The sequence below is a fragment of the Equus quagga genome, chromosome 4, assembly GCF_021613505.1.
Source record: "Equus quagga isolate Etosha38 chromosome 4, UCLA_HA_Equagga_1.0, whole genome shotgun sequence".
NCBI lineage: Eukaryota > Metazoa > Chordata > Mammalia > Perissodactyla > Equidae > Equus > Equus quagga.
In genome coordinates this window covers 77,414,826-77,434,341 of record NC_060270.1, presented here as the reverse complement: position 1 = coordinate 77,434,341, position 19,516 = coordinate 77,414,826, and the positions used below count along the sequence as shown (strand labels likewise).

The window sequence follows — 19,516 nt, the reverse complement described above, 5'->3', positions numbered from 1 at the left end:
ATGCCAGGATATGTAGCAGCCATCTTGGCATGAGCAGCCGCACAAAAGATGGCAGAGCAGAACAGAAAGATGATAAGAGTTTGGTTCCTCAGTGAGACCAGTGAACCACTACGCCAGCACTGGACTGCCTACCTTTGGACATCTTGCCACATGAGAAGTATAAACTCCTATAGCTGAAGACGCTGTAATTCAGGCTTTCTATTTTTTTCAGTGGAGTATAATTCTGAGGCAGTCCTTATTTATTTTGAACTTTAAAAGGAAAACATCTCATTCAGAAGGATGTGTTACCCACAATCACCTCAATGAAATTAAAATATGACTTGGAGATTTGCAGTCCATGACGCTGCTTTAGACTACTTTTGTCGCTTGGTCCATTTGGCTAACATTTCATGTTGGCTCACTTGGTCAGTCAGGACAGGCTAGATTATGACACAGTAACAAACAACTCCAAAAATCTCAGTAATCACCTACCTCTGGACTTTGTGCTGTGTGGAAAAGCAAACCCCTGTATGTTTAAGCCCCTGAAAGTCAATTTTTCTGTTTCTTACAGCTAGATGCTAACTTGACTGATACAGTCTTACTTGTTCTTGGATTTAAAAGGATGTGTTACCTGTAATCTATGAATGGTTTCAGGTTTTCTTATGAAGGGCTATCTGGAGAGATGATTCTGTATAATTTTCTGTTAAGGGTTTCCAGTGTATTTCCCAGGATCAGTGCCATCTATCTGAGAAAAAGAAACTGCTAAAAATGCCTTTTATAACATTTTCCTTTCTCTTTCCTCCTTCCTCTTTCCAAATTGAAGAATTTTCTAAAAAAGAGAAAAATCCTTTCATAAAAATATAAAGCTTCCATTCTGTGATTTTAAAAAAATTTTAAGTCTTGTTTTCATCTCTTACTGGAGTACCGGGGACCCTTACAGAATGAAAGCTGTTGGAAATGAAGTGAAGGAAGAGAAGAGAATGGACTATGGTTCTGAAAACTCTTTGAAAGCCTTAAAACTAGTTGTGAGAATACCACTGTATCCTGAGATTTTTAGAGAATATGGCTGAAGTCTTTCAAAATGCAGAAGAGTTTAGAACAGACACTGTAACTTGTTCAACATTACCCTTGACAAATTCAGGGCCTGTCATGTGAATGAATGAATGCCTCCACTCTTGAGAATTCAGGACCTTCAACATTCAAATTGAAGTAGGTTGGCATAAAATTATCTTTATCTCTTTCTCTCTCCTTCTACCTCACATCCCATCCCTATTCTGTCTTTAAATATTTAACAGATTAAGTGAATGACTTCGACAAAAAAGCTTAATGAGAAAGTCTCTTCAGAAAGCATTCTTGGTTTCCTTACTCGTCGCCATGTGTGCTCTCTGGAAGGACAGCGCTTTGCTTTATGAGCATGTATTGATCTCTAATATCTTTATTGAGCCTTGTCTTTTCTTTGCTTCCTACAGGCCAAGGTTGAGAGTTAGATAACAGTATTAATTTTCCAGACATCTGCACATGTTTTAATGGCCTTTTGAAGTTTGAAAATAGTTTCTCTGTGAGCCCACCACAGGGCTAAAATGCCATGAAGGTCTAGATTGCAACAATACATAACAATCATAGCTGTAGAGTTCAGCTTGGCAATGAAAAGAAAGCTCATTTATTTTAGTGGAGATTCAAATAAGTTCCTTGCCCAATCAGGGCCAGTGCCTCCAGGTTCTGGAGGTAAATGGCAGGACTCAGGATGGTAAAATTCACCCATCCTTGTTCACACACGCAGAAGGTCAGAGCTGTGGCAGAGGGTCTCCATATCTCATGCAACATGAGATAGAGGGTTGGGGAGTAGTGAGGTAATTGGGATTCATAACCATTTTCCAGCCATAGACCATTTTTTTGGATCAGAGAAGCCTATGATTCCCTTCTCAGAATAATGCTTTTAAATGCATGAAAGACATGAGATTATAAAGGAAACCAATTACATTGAGGTACAGTTCCTAAAATATTGAAAAAAAAGTATGGCACAGTAATTCATGTGCTTCATTTCTAAGGCACGAAATAAGAAGCTCAAGTGGCAGTTCTAACTGGTCTTGGAGGGGTTGTTTCTCTCCCTTTAAGAAAAGCTGCCTGACCAGGTGTTGGGACCCTATCAGAAACACAGACATTATCAGCTGCTCTACCCCAGCTGGCCAAGGTCACCATGTGGACGGTACCTGTTTTATAATCTGACATCTGGAACTCTCTAGAGAAAAGGAAAAATGATTTCAGGGAGTATTGTGTTCATTTCCCATTAGTTCTCCCGTGGAACATAGCTTTAAGGGAAAGTAAGTTCGAATTAACCTCTATGTGAATATAATTATCAGGAAATTTCTTTAGATTTGAGAAAAGTAAGATGTAAAACCAGGAGAAGTTTTTATTTCTTGTAGCATACTCTAGGAACTGGTTCAGCTTGTCCCATTACATAGTGATAAAGCAGCATTTGAGAGCAGCAGCCTGTGTGATAAAATGATTATGGCGGCAGTGAGAAAGAATCTAATAAGGGAATTGATCAGCAGATTCCAATTCTGTAAAAGCCAACATCGATCAACATAAATGTCAATAATGAGATCGTATTGAGAGCCGCCTAATTCCTTCAGATGATTCTGGGGTGGTGACAGATTCAAGAAGTAAACGTGAAAAGGAGTTTCAGACTCTCCCAATCACTCCATTGACCAGCAGCAGGCTACATGGTGCTTTGGTGGCACATGACAGTCTATCTTGGTTCAGGGTAAAATTAGTTAGAGATTGTTAAAGGCACCAGTACCATGTGGTGCAATATAATATCAGTTGTTACTATAATTAGTAATTATAGTTAGACATTGCAGTCCGGGGAGGGGGACAAGAGAAATTTAATGCTCCTATGTTTTTGTGTCTTTGGGAGGCCATGTCTAGACAGTGCAGTGGCAAAGGAAACTGTCAGTTCTCATAGATTGGTCAGCAAAGGTTATATGCGGTAGAATTCTAAAGTCATTATTTGACATTTTATACACCTTCGTTGATTGCCTGCCTAGAGTTTTTACTAAGAACTGGTCCTCAACTCTGTGTCACGTTAGGGACCATGGGTAGCAACAGGACAAGTGAATTTCAGGATCACAAAAACTGAGGGATGTTAAGCCATGTGGAATTGCTAAAGAGTAGGGCAGGAATGTCAGGTAAGTAGGCATAGCAATAAGAATGTGAATATAAGACATGCTCTGCCCACCTCCACCTGGGCCCATCTTGCTGCTTCAGCAGGAGATTCCTCCCGCATTTCCTGTCTAGGCAGGAGCACCTTGCAGGGCATGGGCAGCCCTCCTCTGGAGATAGGACAGGAGATACATGGAAACAGGCAGGAGCTTAGAACGGTCCGCTCCTAACATTCTGATTATAAAGCAACTGTGACTCAGCCTTGACAAAACTGACTTTCTGGGAAATATTTACCTTCCTTTCCTATGCTATTTGTATTTTTTCTACCTCAGCTGGGTTCCCTTACCGTTGACACTTTCTGTAGTTTGGAGTCTTGTGTTACAAATTGTCATCATCACTTGCAAGCTACCAAAAGGGTGGTTCTTCAGTGGAGGTGGTTCTCATATGAGGAAGCTATCTCAGGAATCATTTTTTATTTGCAGTGGCAGGCAGGCAGGCATTTGGCTCTGTCACTGCTTAGGGATAGACAGGAAAAAAAAGGAAAAGCATGCTACTCTGTTATTGAAAAACTACATTAGGGGCCGGCCCAGTGGTGCAGCGGTTAAGTTCACACGTTCCGCTTCTCAGCGGCCCGGGATTCGCTTGTTTGGATCCCGGGTGTGGACATGGCACCATGCTGTGGTAGGTGTCCCACATAGAAAGTAGAGGAAGATGGGCATGGATGTTAGCTCAGGGCCAGTCTTCCTCAGCAAAAAGAGGAGGACTGGCAGTAGTTAGCTCAGGGCTAATCTTCCTTGGGGGGAAAAAAAAAGAAAGAAAAACTACGTTAAAATTCAAAATTCCACTCTTACCCCAATACGCTTAGTAAAGGTAACATAGCTAGATCTTTCTTTGATTATGGGGCATCTTCTGGAGTCTCATGATTATCAGATAAGGTAGTAGTCAGGGCCAACTTCACAAGTCTGAACCTGGGCAGTCACACAGGTTCTTAGAAAGGCCCTGTGCTTGATTTAATGCTATTCTGTCACCATCTTGAAATTTTTTACAAACAGCCCCCTGCACTGGGCCCCACAAATTATGTCACTGGTCCTGAAGATAGCTAACATTTATTGAGCATGTAATACGTCCCAAGCACCTTAATGAATTGAATCCCTATCACAACTTTATAAATTCAGGAGTTCCTTCTCTTGAACATCAAATCTTCAATAAGCACCTGTGAGCTAATATTGTTACTATTATGTGTAAAGGAAACTAAGACTCAAAGGATGAAATAACTTGCCCCAAGCCACACAGCCATAACCTGAACCCAAGCAGTGTAACCCCTGGGGCCATGTCTTCCTGCCTCCCTGGTCGTGGGTACAGTAAATGGGAAGGGTAGCCAATTTGTGAACCTGCACCCAGAATTAATCCTGACTGTTTAAAAGTTATCATCTTTGTGTAAAATATGTCAACTAATCAAGAGTTTGGGTCCATTGGATTCAGGTTAATCGAGGTGTTTCAGTAATAGAATGAACATGGCCGTGTCTCGTGGACCTGGATTTCACTCTGATGTAGAGCTTGATGACACACTGAACTAGTTGACATCTTTTGTGACTCAGCCTTTGGCTTTCTGAACAAGTGACTCACATTTTACACAATGACTATATGTTTATGCGCTCAAGTTAAAGGGCATCATGTTTAATTAGTTTTTGATCAATACAGAAGTATTTATGAAAAGAAATATACATCTTACAGAAAACAGTTCAAAAAGTAGAGATTTATATGTAATAAATGTTTTGAAGTCCCAGGAATTAGTAACATGGGGCATTTGAGGAGAAATATTTGTAGTCTTTAACTCACAATCTAAGAAAAAAATCATTGTCTTTAAAACCAGCTGATTACTAACAAGTATTCAAAACAGACCCTTAATTTTACAATAATAATTACTTCTTGGGAATTTGGATTTCCCTGTAGTTTCTCACATGAGACTAGAGCAGTGTCTTTTCTCTATAATGCTTATTTCTTTGTAATGCTTATTTATAGATCCATAACCAATTCCTCTGAAAAATGAGAACATACTTTTGGTATTCTCTGAGGTTGAAAATGTTGCCCATGATATAAAATGAAAGGAAAGCTCAGAGAAAGATTACTTTGCATCTTTTAAGAAAGTTTCTGTCAAAGCAGTTTATGAAAATTAATAAATCTTTAGGGATTTGAGAAGATGGAATAATTTTAGGATTATGGTAAATGGCGACTGTCTCAGAAGAAAATGGGGAGATTATGTTATTGGTATTTATGCATCAAATATCCATTTAATACTTCACAATTTCTACCCTAGGAGATTAGGAATTTCTCTTTCCACCTTCTTTCTCAGTGACTGGTCACAAATTCATAGTTTACCGAACATGCTTGATTAGAACAAAGTGTTCTGTGCCTGTAGAGTTTGAAGCGAAAGCAGTGGGAACATTGTTTTATGTCTCGTGGAGGATCTGCCTTTTTACTGAACTTTCTGATGCAGTTGAAACTCTCTAATCTGTCATACAAATGTTTGTACTATCATATACCTGTCCTTTTCTCTTGGATGTTACAGTTGAGTCTTTAGTTAACCTCCTGGAGGATTTGGTGGGGAAACCGAGGGGCAATTTTGACTTGAAAGTCTGGTATGATTTCCATCTCAGATTCTGTTTTCAACAGCTTCTCCTAATATGCTTGAAAAAAAAAAATCCCACAAAATTGTAATTTAAATATAGAATATATTTAGCAAACTAATAGAAAAATAAAAATAAATCCACTTGACTTGATAAATCCTGCGTAATAGCTGGAAACTGCCATTTGCCAAGAAATGATTTAGCTTAGTGAAATGCATTTTGCAGTTAATCCTTTAATGTCTGTTTTACATATTACCCTTCCCACTGTTAATATTGAACAATACTGTAAGCTAGTAATTTTATGCCCTATATTTCAAATTGCTATTAGGAAGCCCTATAAATAACAATTTTCAACCGCTTGTTTATAATACCATGAGGCATTTCTTACCATGGGGTAAAGGAACATTGGATTTAAAAAACTGCTATGAGGTTAAAACTACAGGGAAACTGATGCGGATCTGTAGCAACAAAGCCTGTAAAACAAACTGAAGTAATAAGTCTGAAACCCTGAAAATGCACAATTTAGGATTAACCAGCAAGGGAGGTGAGACTATGGGCATCGTTGAACATTCAGCCAGAAGTTGCATTTATGGAATATGTCTTCACAGATGTTGTAAAATGAATGGGACTCCAGCCGCTTGTCCTATTAGAACCAGGAGACTGAGCTGTAAAATGCGGATGAGTACACATCACAGAAGTCATTTTCATCAACCCTCTGATCTAGTCCTTATCCCAGCCCCCAAGCAGGAAAGTGCTATGAAAGTGAATTTTGCAGCCTGTTGAGGTCCCAGGAATTATGGACTCTCCCAAACTCTGGGAGATGTGATCCTATCTTTTTTTAATCATCTGAGGAGGCACCTATCTTATAAGTAATTCTACATGATTTTTTTTTTCAGTTCTCCAAAACACTGACAAGGCATTTTCTCTTCCTGAGAGATTATCTTCTAGTGTTAAGCAATAATCATTTGATTTTCATGTCACCTCATTGTAGTTGCAAGGCAAGAACAGAGCAGGACAGAAGTATGGTATCCACAGCCTGGATAATGTATGGAACCCCTTGGTGTCACAGAAGGAGTCACTCTGTCTTTAGGATTAGTGGTTGGAGATCTCTGGAGTGCTGGCAGCTCTGTGCACAGGTCTAGCCTGCAGCATAAGTGAGGATCCTAGACTGAATCCCCTGTCGTTCCTTTATGGAAGAAGCATGTTGAGAAGGCAGAGAAGCTGTGTGTGGGAGTCCACTGTATCTGCATTTCCTCCCAGGGACCCTTCTCGCCTCTTACGAACATTTTCGTTGTTTGCATAGATAAGGATAGTGGGGGCCCACAGCCAAGTTCAGCATTAGGAAAAATGTGGGATGGGCAGAGAAATAAGGGAGAAACCATGTATTTTGGAGAGACTGATGGATTCAAACCCCAGCCCTGCTACTTGCTCACTGTGTGACTTGCCCTGAGTTCCTTCCTGCTGAGGCATCTCTCGCGCCATTCTGCTTCTCGATATGCCTCTGTGGTCTTGCTGGACTATTTGCAGAAACATGTCACACTGTCTCTCATCTCTGGACCTTTGTGTGTGCTCTGCCCAGAAGACCCTTTTTATTCTTTCTTGGCTCCTTCACCTGAGTAATCATTTCTTGTTTGTGAAATCCGACTTAGCTATTGCTTCTCGTGAAAGCTGTCCCAGATCCCCCTGTGAGGTCTACACAGCATACTGCACTGAGGGTGCCTGTTGGCTTGTCCTTCTACAAGCATCTTGGTGGCAGGGGCTGTGTTTGTTTGTCATTGTACCCTGGATAAGACAACACAGTGGCAGAGAATGAGGTATGATAAGGCAGCCCTGGAGTCTACGTCCAGGTTCAAATTCCGGACTTGAACAGTTCCTTAACTCCTCTTGTTCCTCAGTTTTCTCACTTAAAAAAGGGAGGTCATGACAGTTTCTGCCTCATTAGGTGATTGTAAGGATTAAATAAGAAAAAAAGAATGGAAGTACTTAGCACAGCACCTCGAATATAGTGAGCGTTCTGTGAGTGTGTGTTGTTTTTGACCTTAGGTTTACCTTCAGGTAGATCCAAATTTATATCCAAAATTGTCTTTCCCTGGAAGGAATGTAGAGCTCTAAGAAGGAAATAACATCACCAATACCAATAATAATAGTAATAATGAAAGTATGTTTTTTAATAAATGAATGAGTGATATTTGAGTATAGTAAGTGAAAATACCACATTGTACTTAGAAGGGTTGTTTTTTTGGTCCTATGTAGTTCATCTTGTTGTCTAACTAATTTCTATTGTTATTTTAGTAAATTTTTTCCAGCAAACTATCATTAACCAGATTTAATTGTGGAAATTAAGAGAATGAACTCTGCAGTCAGACTGCCTGGGGCTTAAATACTACTTATGTGACCTTAGGCATGATTTTTAGCTCTGTACCTTAGTTTCTTCACCTGTAAAATGGGGATAATAATAGTCCTTACTGTGGGTTGTGATAAGAATTTAAAAGGATAATATATGTGAAATATACCTTAGTGTACTTAGTACTATCAAGAGCTCAAAAAAATGTTCACAGCTATTGTTGTTGCTGTTATGATTTCTTTTTAGTTATCAATTAACTGCCTCTAAAGAGGGATCTGGACAAGAAAATTCCCAAGGCAACATGGTTCACTTGATGGGAATGACCCAAATTATGGACGTTAGCACTTAGGCAGAAGTAAGCAACTCACCTTACAAAAGAGAACTGTGATGACATCGATTCCCTTCCTTCAGGAGAAAAACTGCAGAATGTGGTAGAAAGAATCTGGACTTAGAAGCAAGGCAGATCTGGGAGAGAATCTCAGCTCTACCATTCACTGGAATGTGACCTTGTGACTTTGGATACCTTCCTTATGTTTGGTTCTCTTGAGTTCTTCTTCTCTAAAAATTAAGATAATAGCTTCTTCCACACAGCTTAAAGATTCACAAAATAAGATTAGGAAGGGACTTGCACAGTGCCTTCTTCCCCCACAGGGCAGGAGGTAGTTCATTTCTTCCTAATAAACGGTACTTTGGACTCCAGTGACCATCGATGCCATTTCCAATAGGTCTGATAAAAATAGAAGGTCAAGTGGGGTTTTGTTTTCCCTGATCCCTTTAGTTCCATGAAATCAGAGGGAAAGTTTGTTCCCCCACATGTAAAAAGCAAAAAGTTTCAGAAATCCAGGAGACTTTGCCAAAATAAAGATTGATTAAAAATGTAAAACGAGGTGTAGATAATTTTACAAAACAGCGGGGGAAATTGGAAAGTACTCATTAAAATACCTGTTAAGTAATTAGTGATAAAAATGGAAATTTCAAGGCAGTTCTTTATCTCTTAGATCCCAGAATAGGCTCAGCCTGTGCTGAATCACTTCCTCTCTCAGATCAGAGTCACTGAAGGAGACAAAGGGAAACTTGAGAGAGTTTGAGGATTCACAGGCAAGCGAGTATAAATCGTTCTCAGGAACCAGCTCTCCACCTGCCTTCAGGTCTGAGTGACCTGCCATTTAAGCCCTAACCCTACATCCTGTTTCCCCCATTCTGTCACTTTGCTATTAAATATTACGGATCCTTTTTTTGTTTGTTTTGTGTAACGAGAACAAGAGATTCCGGAGCTCTAGGGTCAGAGTGAAGCCTTTGTTTCCTGCACATTTGTTGCACAAGCTATTATCTTATTCGTATACAACTGCGTTACCATGTCGATCCCCACCCCTCACCCACCCCAATTTCTGCTCCCATTTTATCCTTATTCTACCACAATCTCTTTTGCATATTCTGCCTTAAGAATTCTTAATGTTTTTTCTCATCTGTGTGCGTGGGCTCCTCACTGATATTTAGCAGGCTCCACTAATGAGCTTCCCCACGTCTGTTCATAGTTCATAGTCAGAACTCTGTACATAGTAGATGCTTCATAAATGCTTCTGGTTGGGCTAATTAGAGTGGAGGCTCCCGAGGGCAAGGTCTGCTGTTCTCATCCTCATCCATCTTTCCACTGGTCCTCACCCTGCGGGTCCTCAGGACACTATTAGTGGAATTTCAGAAGACAGGACAGATCTGAGATACCCTAGTCATCAGTCTAAGCTGCAGAGGCCCCAAATAAACTTCCCAGTCACCAAACCAAATGCTGCTCCCTGAGGCAGCCACCGAATAATCAGGTTGTCATGGTAGCAGGGACCCTTGAAGAAAGTTTTGAATATAGCTGTGGAATAATTGTTTCAAAAGCAGTGTATAACCTTGGATCCCAGGGAAGTAGACAAGACGATGTAGAACCATGTCATTTGCAGAGGCACCATCCAGAGCAAACTGAATGCACTTGGGGCACCTAAAGATTGATATGCAAGACAAGTCTGGAAGTTGTCAAGGAAAATAATAATTGCAGCAAGGACTGTGGTAGATGGCTAAAAAAAGTTAGCTATAAAAATTTCAGACTCTGAAGTGAGATCAAGTCTTGATGGACATATTTTTTAAAGGGCCTCTAGGAGAACATTCGAAAGGCATACTCTGTGTCACATCAGCAGGATGACTGAATGCAGATATTATGTTTTGTCTTCATATCCCAAAATGGAAACAAAGGCATAATTAATTAAACATCAGCTTATATCCAAAAAGATTTTGTCCTAGGCTCAAATTTTTGTGAATCTGAGAAATGACCATATAATACTCAGTTATATAATATGCAGTTATGTAATATTCAATTTTGTAATAAATTCTTAATGGAACAGAATGAAACCTGTGAAATGTGAACCAAGGGTCTGCCACAGTCTCTCTTGATGGGAGGTAGAAGGGCTGATGAAAAATCACGTTTCTGAGTATGACAAAAATGTAAGTAAAGATAAAAGTCTAGAGTGTAAATAAGGTAAAAGTTGGGGGTTTTTGGATGATCATTTCGTGAATAAAGCTTCCAAAGAACAATGATCTCAATCAGGCTCTAAGTTGTTTTAGGAGATTTCCTTGAACTTCCTTTCAGAGCTTATGCATACCTATGAAAATTGCTTTATTACCCAACAGAAGGAACAAGGCTTATTCACGTGGTTATGTCTAATTCAGATCCATATTTAGAACAAGTCTTTTAAACATATATACCAAATCCACCACAAATGTTTTCTACGCCTGTGACAGGATATCCAGAATTGTGAACTCACAGGAAATCGTATGAAGTTAGCAATATCAAAAGATGCTCAGAGCATTTCATAATAGCCCACTTTAGACTTGCTTCCCTTGTAGTGAGATTAAAGGGGATGAAACACATGGCCCAGGGCCAGCCTAGGGCTGAGGCAAGGGAGTAGAAGTAGGGCTCTAGAAAGCTTTCTGGAAGCTGTGAGTTGAGATGAGCTCTCCAAAGTAGAGACAGCAGTTTGAAAACAAAGCTAAAGCTAAAGAAGCAGTAAGTTGTCCATCCAAGGAATCAGCCCAGGATCTGAACCACTGGATTTGTGAGAGAGGGTGATCCCTAAAAAGCCAAGTCCAAATGAGCCAGCAGCCAAGAGAGTGGAACAGCCACATTCAGCAAGAGAACAGGCAAGAGTGGGTGAGGGGTGTGCGCCATGACAGGGAGTGACCTAGGGCGGCTGCTGGCATCCCATCTCTCGGGGAGGGTGCTGAATAGCTGTAGATACCTACGATGAGTGGGCAGAGTCCAAGAAATTCCTCCACTCCTCCTCTAAGTGTCCTACTAAGAACTTTTGAGAGTAGGAAAATACCTTCTAATGAGTGGTGTGAATTATAAACAGAATTCAGGGAAATATGATCAGTAAAGAAGGTTTAACACCAGATCGTGTGGCAATAACAGACCTTCTTACTTAAGAAATAAAACAGGAATTCAAGAATTGTGGGCATAGAAGACATCCCCTTTGACTGAGGGACCATTTCCAGAAGGGTGAGAAAGCAACTCTGGAGAGTATAAAACAGGACCTGGGATGAATTCAGGATACCAACACTGTAGTATCCACCGAGGTTACATAATCAAGAAGATTGAAGCAGATCAGATTAAAAACACTAACTCAGGTCCACCTTCTGTTGCTGAAACTAAATTACTTGTGTTGGTAGAGTCCATTAATCAGATATATGTCATATTCACTCTCATAACTTCTATTTTATACAGATGTTCGGCTTGTAATAGAGGGGAGAATAATTGTATGCATTATTATGGCATTGGGTTAATTCTTTCACCAAATCTGAGTGAAGAGTAGAGAGCAATGGTTAAATCATCCTTTTTGTACTTTCCTTTTTACATCTTAAACTGAGTTAATAACACCTGAAATCCTGACATGAAAAAATTCACACATTCCTTTTCAAACTTTAGGAATTGCATCAGTGCATACAAAGGCTGCTCGTCACCCTGTTTCACTTGATTTTTCCAGCCTGGTTTTCATGCTGTCCAAATTTCTCAGATAAAGGTCTGCTTTTTACCCTTACCATGTGCCTAAATAAGGACTCAGTGTCTTCCTGGCCTCAGCAATCAGTGCCTTAAAGTGAAGACCTCATCTCCGTACTGAGCCAAAACCCAGAGGCGGAATTCTATTCAATGCAACAAGGCTTCACTGAGCATCTGAAGAACTGCAGCTCCGTGAGTGAGGAGAGAAACAGAAAATGGAAAGCTGGCCCTCCAGCCCAGCACGGAAAGGGCTGAGCGCACCTTAGTCTCCAGTCTCCACTGCCATCGTTAACTTCAGAGCAGCAGAATCAGCCTCCGCAACTCTGAAGGGGCCACTACACCTTCATCCCACCAGATAAAGGACAGGCAGTCCTGGGCGCAGTCTGTTAAGGGGACGTTCCTCTGCCTTGAATTACACATTTAGAACTGTCCAGAGAACATAGAGCTGGCTGACTGAAAGCAGGGTAATCTACCAAATATTACCGACCCAGTGTGTGGGTCTGGCACTGGCTGCCCTGGCACTGCCAGGTCTCCAAAGCTGAGTTTGGTATTTCACACTGGCATGAGGTGTGCGTTCTGACTATGGATTGCAATACACCTTAGTTCATCATACAGATCCCCCCACCTCTGCCCCTGCATAGTGACAGAAAGGAGACCCTTTCCCATGAAGCTGAAAGTCGTGTGTGAGAAGTCACCTTGGTCTGCTGGCATAAACTATATATGTGTGTGTGAATGTATACATAATGTGTGTGTGTGTGTGTGTGTGTGAATGTGTGTGTGAATATGTGTGTGTATTGATTGATCAATTGGCTACCCTGATGCTGCAGAGTGCTTATCTCAGAGGAGGGTCGTATCAGCCAGGTTAACGTTAGTCATGGTAACAAACAAACCTTCGAATGAATAATGGCTCAAACCCAGTGTAAGTCTGTTTCTTCCTCATGGAAAATCCAAAAGAAGTATCTCTGGTCCCTGGGTGGTTCCCTTCCAGCAATTCAGGAACCCAAACTCCTTTCTCCTGGTGGCTCCATCATTAAGATGTGGCTTCCAAGACTGCTATGCTGAGTTGGCAGCATCAAGCTGGTGGGAGGAGAAAGAGCATGGAGCATGCATGCCAGAGATATTCCTGGGCCAGGACAGACATCACTTTTGCTCACATTCCGTTGGCTGGAAGAAACCACGTCACAGGGCCACACCTAACTGCAAAGGAGGCTGGGAAACACAGTCTAGCTGTGTGCCCAGAAAGAAGAGGGAATAGGTTTCATGGCTAGCAAGGGCTAGCCAGCCCTTGCCACAGGGAAAAAAACAGAAAGATAGGGCTTGGTCTGCAGCGTGATAAAGATGATCACCCTATTAGGAAAATAGACCTTACACACAGGGGCAACTCAGCAATTTTGCACTTCAGGCAAAGGGCCAAAGTAGGGGAGTGATATAATCCATCTGGGTGGGTGATCCACTGGGCTAGAGATGACTGACAACCTTCCAGGTGGGGTTTTGGTGCAGTCCTGAGTAGGGGACAGGGTTTAGATAGGTGGGCAGGAGGAGGGAGTGTGAGGGAGCTCTGAAGTGAGGGGCCCAAACCAGAGAGAGTGAAATCAGTCTGCTAGGAAGGGAGGGGTGGACTGTCACTGTCAAAGGAGGCATTTGAGCAACAAGATCTTACTGACCTCTCGTTTGGAAATGTATGAGGCTAGGAGTCTCTATGCCCAAGGCCAAGTGGAATCTCCATTACTGAGATTATGTGAGAGGTGATGTGGGGTCAATTTCAAACCTATGCTGAATAATCTTGCTGCCTCTCATGTCTAAAACATAAAAAAAACTATATGTCTAAATTCAGAGTGCATGTGGGTTTGCAGGTTAAAGATTTCAAGTTTGGAGTATTTCAGGTGACATATTTTATCCAGATGGACACTAACAGTAAACACGAACCATAGACAGGTCTTGACAGAGAATTTGCCCTCAGACCGAGCAGGTGGACTTCTTTTAAGAGGTCACAGTATTCTCCTGTCACTTATACTCTTTCTGACAATAACTTTAATTGAATTTCCCATGTATACATTCTACCTGCTTTTCACTGAGACTTGAATTAAGCACAGATAACATCACAATACTGGTTTGAAAAGTGACGTGCTTGCTCTCTTGTACACTCTTATACATTCTCTGTGTCTGTGAGAATATATTTATTGTAATATACATACATATATAGGCGTGAAAATATAAGCCTTTCATGAAAATTCTTATTATAAGAAGTGTAACATCTATGGGCTTGTGAACTTTCATAGTTATTTAAGGGAAGTTGTGTGAAAGGATGATATTTACCTATATGTTCTTGCCTACAGCCTTAACACAGAAGTAGATTTTATTTTCCAAGTCAATTTTTATTTGCCTTACGTATATGAAAACTATAACAATAAATGATTTGTTTATACCTTAGCGTGTAAGAAATTATCTACCACCAACTCTTAGTTATGGCAATTAATTGGTGTAAAGCTGTGTGAATTTCAGCATACTACCTTATTTATTATTCTTTCTGACCATGGCAATACCTCTCCCTACCTGTGAGGTAGGTTAAGTAGCCACTTCCATCCCTCTGTAACAGATGAGGAAGCTGGGACCGAGACGTTCAATTACATTCCTGAGATCCAGCAAAACCTGTGCCATAGACAATGCTGGAACTCGGGTCTCCTGGCCCCATTCCCTATTTCCTCTCCCACATGGCCATACCTATTTCAATGGAGGGAACTAACAGTTTGGATAAAAACCACTGAAATATAACATCACTTACAAGGATGAGTTTATATATACACATATTCATGCAGAAAGCAAAGGATGACATCATGTATCTGATAAGAAGGGGTAAAGTGTAACCATGAAGCGAATAAAAAGTCAGATATCTAATCTGTAAGAACTCTTCTCCCGAGTCACATGATCTACCACTCAAAATCATTATTTCTTTGTTGAATGTCATTTCACATAACTTCTTAGACAGTTTGCATACTGATCAATGTATTCTTAGGTCTCAGAACATTATAATTCCTTTGGCACTCTTTCAATCTTTAAAGCCTATATGTGAGTGGGAAAAACATAAAGACCTCTCTTTCCTTATAGACGACAACAAGCACCAGTTGGGTACTTACTTATTACACACTGTGACAGCTCCTGGGGATTTGCCCCCAGGAGACTCAGGTTCTAGAGGGAACTTGAGGTAAGGATTATAAAAATTGTGCAGAAACAGCATCCTGGTTCTAGTTACCTATTGATTGCTTTGCTTTGTTGGAGAAATTAGAATTTTCAAAAATGACAGGCAACCAGTGTAGGATTTATTCCCTTTTTGGTGAAAGTAACTCCATACACATGGATTGGAAGAGGCAAGAGTATAGGTCTGAAGCAAGGAGTGACTCAAAGCTCCATGGATAAGGAGGAGAACTAATCCACAGAGGAAAAAAATTCCTTCACTCCTGCAGAAGGTGGCAGCCCAGTTCTGGCCCAGCGCTCAGCCTTCAGTAGGCACTGAATAAATGTTTGCTAAGCGACCAATGAACTAGTACATTGGGCTCTCACACAAATTCAACCTGAGAGGAGTCAAATGGGGATCAGAGTGAATGTAGCTCATTTTAGTGAAGTCCCTGCCAACAACATGGTAGATCTGCTGGGACAAAGTGACCTGTGGGACAACCGCTGCACTCTGAGATGATCCTAACATTAATTAGTGGCAGAGAATCTGAGACATTTCCCGGATCAGCATCAGTATGCAGCAAGGCCTTTCCAGGGAGGAAAGGGAATAGAAAAACTTTTCAGAGGTGAGGGAGGCATGCTTAGGCACATTATTTACTTACTCAATTCGATTTTTTAGTGTCTGAAGTCACAAAAGTTGTAACTAAGACAGACCAGGCTACAAGTACCATTTTTTAAATGTCATCAGCCTAGCAGAAACATTAGCTATCAATCATGAGTTTTATTGTATTTGCAATTAAACAGATCAAATTTAATGTCCACAGAAAAGCCTTAGTAATTAGTATAAAGATTAATATAGTGAAATGTCCCTGGTTTAGCAGGCCTCGCAAGCAAAGCTGAAATAAAGAATTGAGTATATAATCGAATAGCATGTGAATATTAATGCACAAAATCCTCCAACTCCCCGGGTCCCTGATGCAATTATTTTCTATTCACATTAATTGTTCCTAACAGATGACATTAATGACTTTGAGTTAAAGTGTGTCCAAGAGAAGATTTCGTAAGACTAATGCTGCTTAGAAATAAGGTCACTTTTATAATTATTTACTCAGATTTTAACCACCGCTCGACATAATAAGGTTAACATGTTGATTATTTTTTAATGTGAATATCAAAAGTTAATTTCCATACTAGCCAATAAGTGTATTGAGGTAGTCACATTTTTCCTGCTACTTATTTTCCAACTATTACTTATTTTTTCCTACTACTGATTCCAACACAGACTGACAGATTGTGAAAGTGTGATTATTACCTATAAACAGTAATTTGCACATATCTGTGTGGAGCACTGATAAACGAGAATAAACTTTTCTGAGTTAGGATATGTATTATCTAATCTAGAAATGTCAACTCTTTTGAGATTTAGCTGTCCAAGGCAGGATTTTGAAACGAACAATTAAATCCTCACTATTCAATGTGTCTTCTTGTTTTTACCTAGAAACTTCACTCCCGCATCTTAGATCTTTCATCCGGAGATTTGCTTTCAGATGTGGAAAGACGCCGAAGTCTGACGCAGGCACAAACCGATGTTGAGATGCACGTGAGTTTTCCTGTTGCCTTCAGAACACTTGTTTAGATTGTTATTTTCCCTCCATCAAATATGATGTCACAAGTGAACCATAAAGCACATCCTTGAAGCATTGTCAGGCAGATAAAAAGACTTTCCTTTCTTGTATTCTCTGAAATTCAATATCATCTCTCCCAGCTGATAGAGGAAGCAGAAAGTGTCACTCCCGGCAAAAATATCATAAATCTTGGCTTTGTCCCCAGCATACCTTTTTTGGGTATTGATTACATCTCAAAAGTCTCTGAGAAATGGTCAAGGAGCTTTTTATTAAAGTCCATGTCCCATATTATTCATCCTACCTTTATGATATATTATGTATGAACTTTTAAAAATTCATGGGCTGTACATTTTTTTCTTTAGCTAGGGTTAGTTTTGTGCTTATTTAGCAAAACTTTAACCAGCATGCTTTTAACTCTCATTGACATAAAGAAAGTAACTTGAAAAACACAAGAGCCGAATAAATATATAATAAAAAATGTTAGGCTTAGAACAATGACAGGTGGACATTTGTGGATAACTGGCTCTTTATTTTACTGCATAATTTTATCAGTGTAAATCAGGTATTCTATATCAAAGATAAATATTCTCAAGCTAGATTGGAATGAAATTTCAGTGGAAGGCTGTCACTTTAAACATTCATGAAGACCTTAATGGCATCCAATCTATGATATGGCCTTAAGGTCAGGGATTTTTTTTAAGTGTACAGTTTTTATCCAAGAAACTCTTGCCTTCATTCTTGCTCTATATCTTTCTCCTTTTTTTAAACTAAAATTGTAGATTTTGTATTGCATTTTCACAGTAGAGAAAGCATAGGAGTCATTCAAGGGGGTAATCTAAAATACACAATGAGAAATATACACTTTGAATAGTGCAGAGGGCATATTTTGCCAACTAAGTCAACATAATTAATGGTACAATCGAACTCAATATACATTTTTTTGGCAAAGACGAGCTTTAATAATAATCATCATCTACTACTAATTACAACGCTTCTGAGTAGGATGCTCAGTGGTCTGTTTATATCCACGAGTTCTGCTTGTTGTCAAGGGCCTTGCTTGGTGCTCTAGCATAGTAGCTAGGGCCTGGGCCTGACGGTTGTATCAGCAGGGTGGCCTTAGGCAAGATACTAACACTTCCATGCCTCAGTTTCTCCATCTGAAAAATGAGCATAATGATTTTTTTTTCCTATTTCTGAGCATTTTAGTGAGGGTTAAATGAGATAATACATGAAATGTTCATAATACAGCACCTGCTAATAGTATTGGGGCAATAGCAAGATTTCTGCTATTTTATCCTTCTTCTGCTCTTTTAAATATGTGGCATTGTGCCAAGCCACAGGAAATCATGCCAAATGTAGAGAATGATAACTGGGAAAGGTGTTTACTAGCATCTCTCTCCAGAAGCTCACATCCATAATCCCCAGAAACAAAATGTACCGACCTTTGGCTCTTGCTTAACCCAGTTCCTGAGAGCAAGGCCTCAGACAACAGTGGCATGTTGAGAAGTGTAATACAGGTCCCTTAGGGAGACTGTAAACTTATGATTTAGTTTAAGAGCCAAGACACATGTATAAAAAAAAATTTTTAATAATAGTAGGAATACCTAAAAGTTGCTAAGTATTATGATATGCCAGGGGCTGTTCAATCTTCACAATGATTTGAAGTTGTTGGTGCTTTCATTCTATCCATTTCCAAAGAAAGAAACTGAGGTACGGAGGGGTCAAGTAATTTTCCCAAGGTCAAAGAGTTAGCAAGTGGAAGAGCCAGGACTTAAGCCTAATAATGGCCTTGGAGATCAAGCACTCAACCACAGAACAGTTATTCGTTGGAGTAAATAATCCTACATGATAATCGTGTACTGATGAAGGAAACTGCAGGAAAAATGGAGCTCGCTTTGCAGCCATGATGTTTGGGATTCTGAGTCCCTTATTAAATTCAAACAGTGATCGTCTAAGGTAGGGGAAGGGTGGGAGAATTTCCCAGTAGGGAGGACTGGCCCCTTCCTCTTCTTTGCAAGGAATTACTTTGAAATCACCCAACACACACACACACACACACACACACACACACACACACACACACCTCTCCTTAGTGCGCTGGCCCATGGGTAGGATCAGACCATTCCCTTCATCCCGCTCTGCTTAGCCCAGGCCAGACTGTGAGATGACACAATATGCTACCAAGTAATCCACATAAGAGGTAGACCTCTCTCATAGCTTCCCCTAAGGGCTTTCAACTCAAAGCACAGGTTGTGGATCAGCAGCATCAAAGCACCTGGGAACTTGTTGAAAATACTACATTTCAGGTTCCACCTCAGAAATACTGCATCCGAATTTGCATTTAGTAAGCTCTCAGATGACTCATGTGCACATCAAAGTGTGAAGGACCTGGCTTAGAGGAAGTTTCTCTGCTTAACCACCCCACCTCCATCTTCCTCCACAAGACATTGACAGGTCTTCTTCACCTCCCTGAACTATTCTCCATCACATCTGGGCATCTCAAGTTCAAGGTCAAAGCAGAAGCCACAATTCCTTTTTTCTCTAGCTCATCTTCTAGGTTCTAATTTCCTGTCAA

The 19,516-nt window shown here is 40.3% G+C and overlaps 1 protein-coding gene across 6 annotated transcripts in view; it reads left to right on the top strand.

The window, feature by feature from the left end:
- The window catches only part of NCKAP5 (NCK associated protein 5), a 916,311-nt gene that overhangs the window by 783,005 nt on the left and 113,790 nt on the right, over positions 1-19,516 (top strand). For all 6 annotated transcript variants that reach the window (XM_046659632.1, XM_046659633.1, XM_046659634.1 and 3 more), the window contains one exon: positions 16,815-16,916. In XM_046659632.1, coding sequence (XP_046515588.1) covers positions 16,815-16,916 — 102 coding nt within the window. The remainder of the gene's footprint in view (positions 1-16,814; positions 16,917-19,516) is intronic.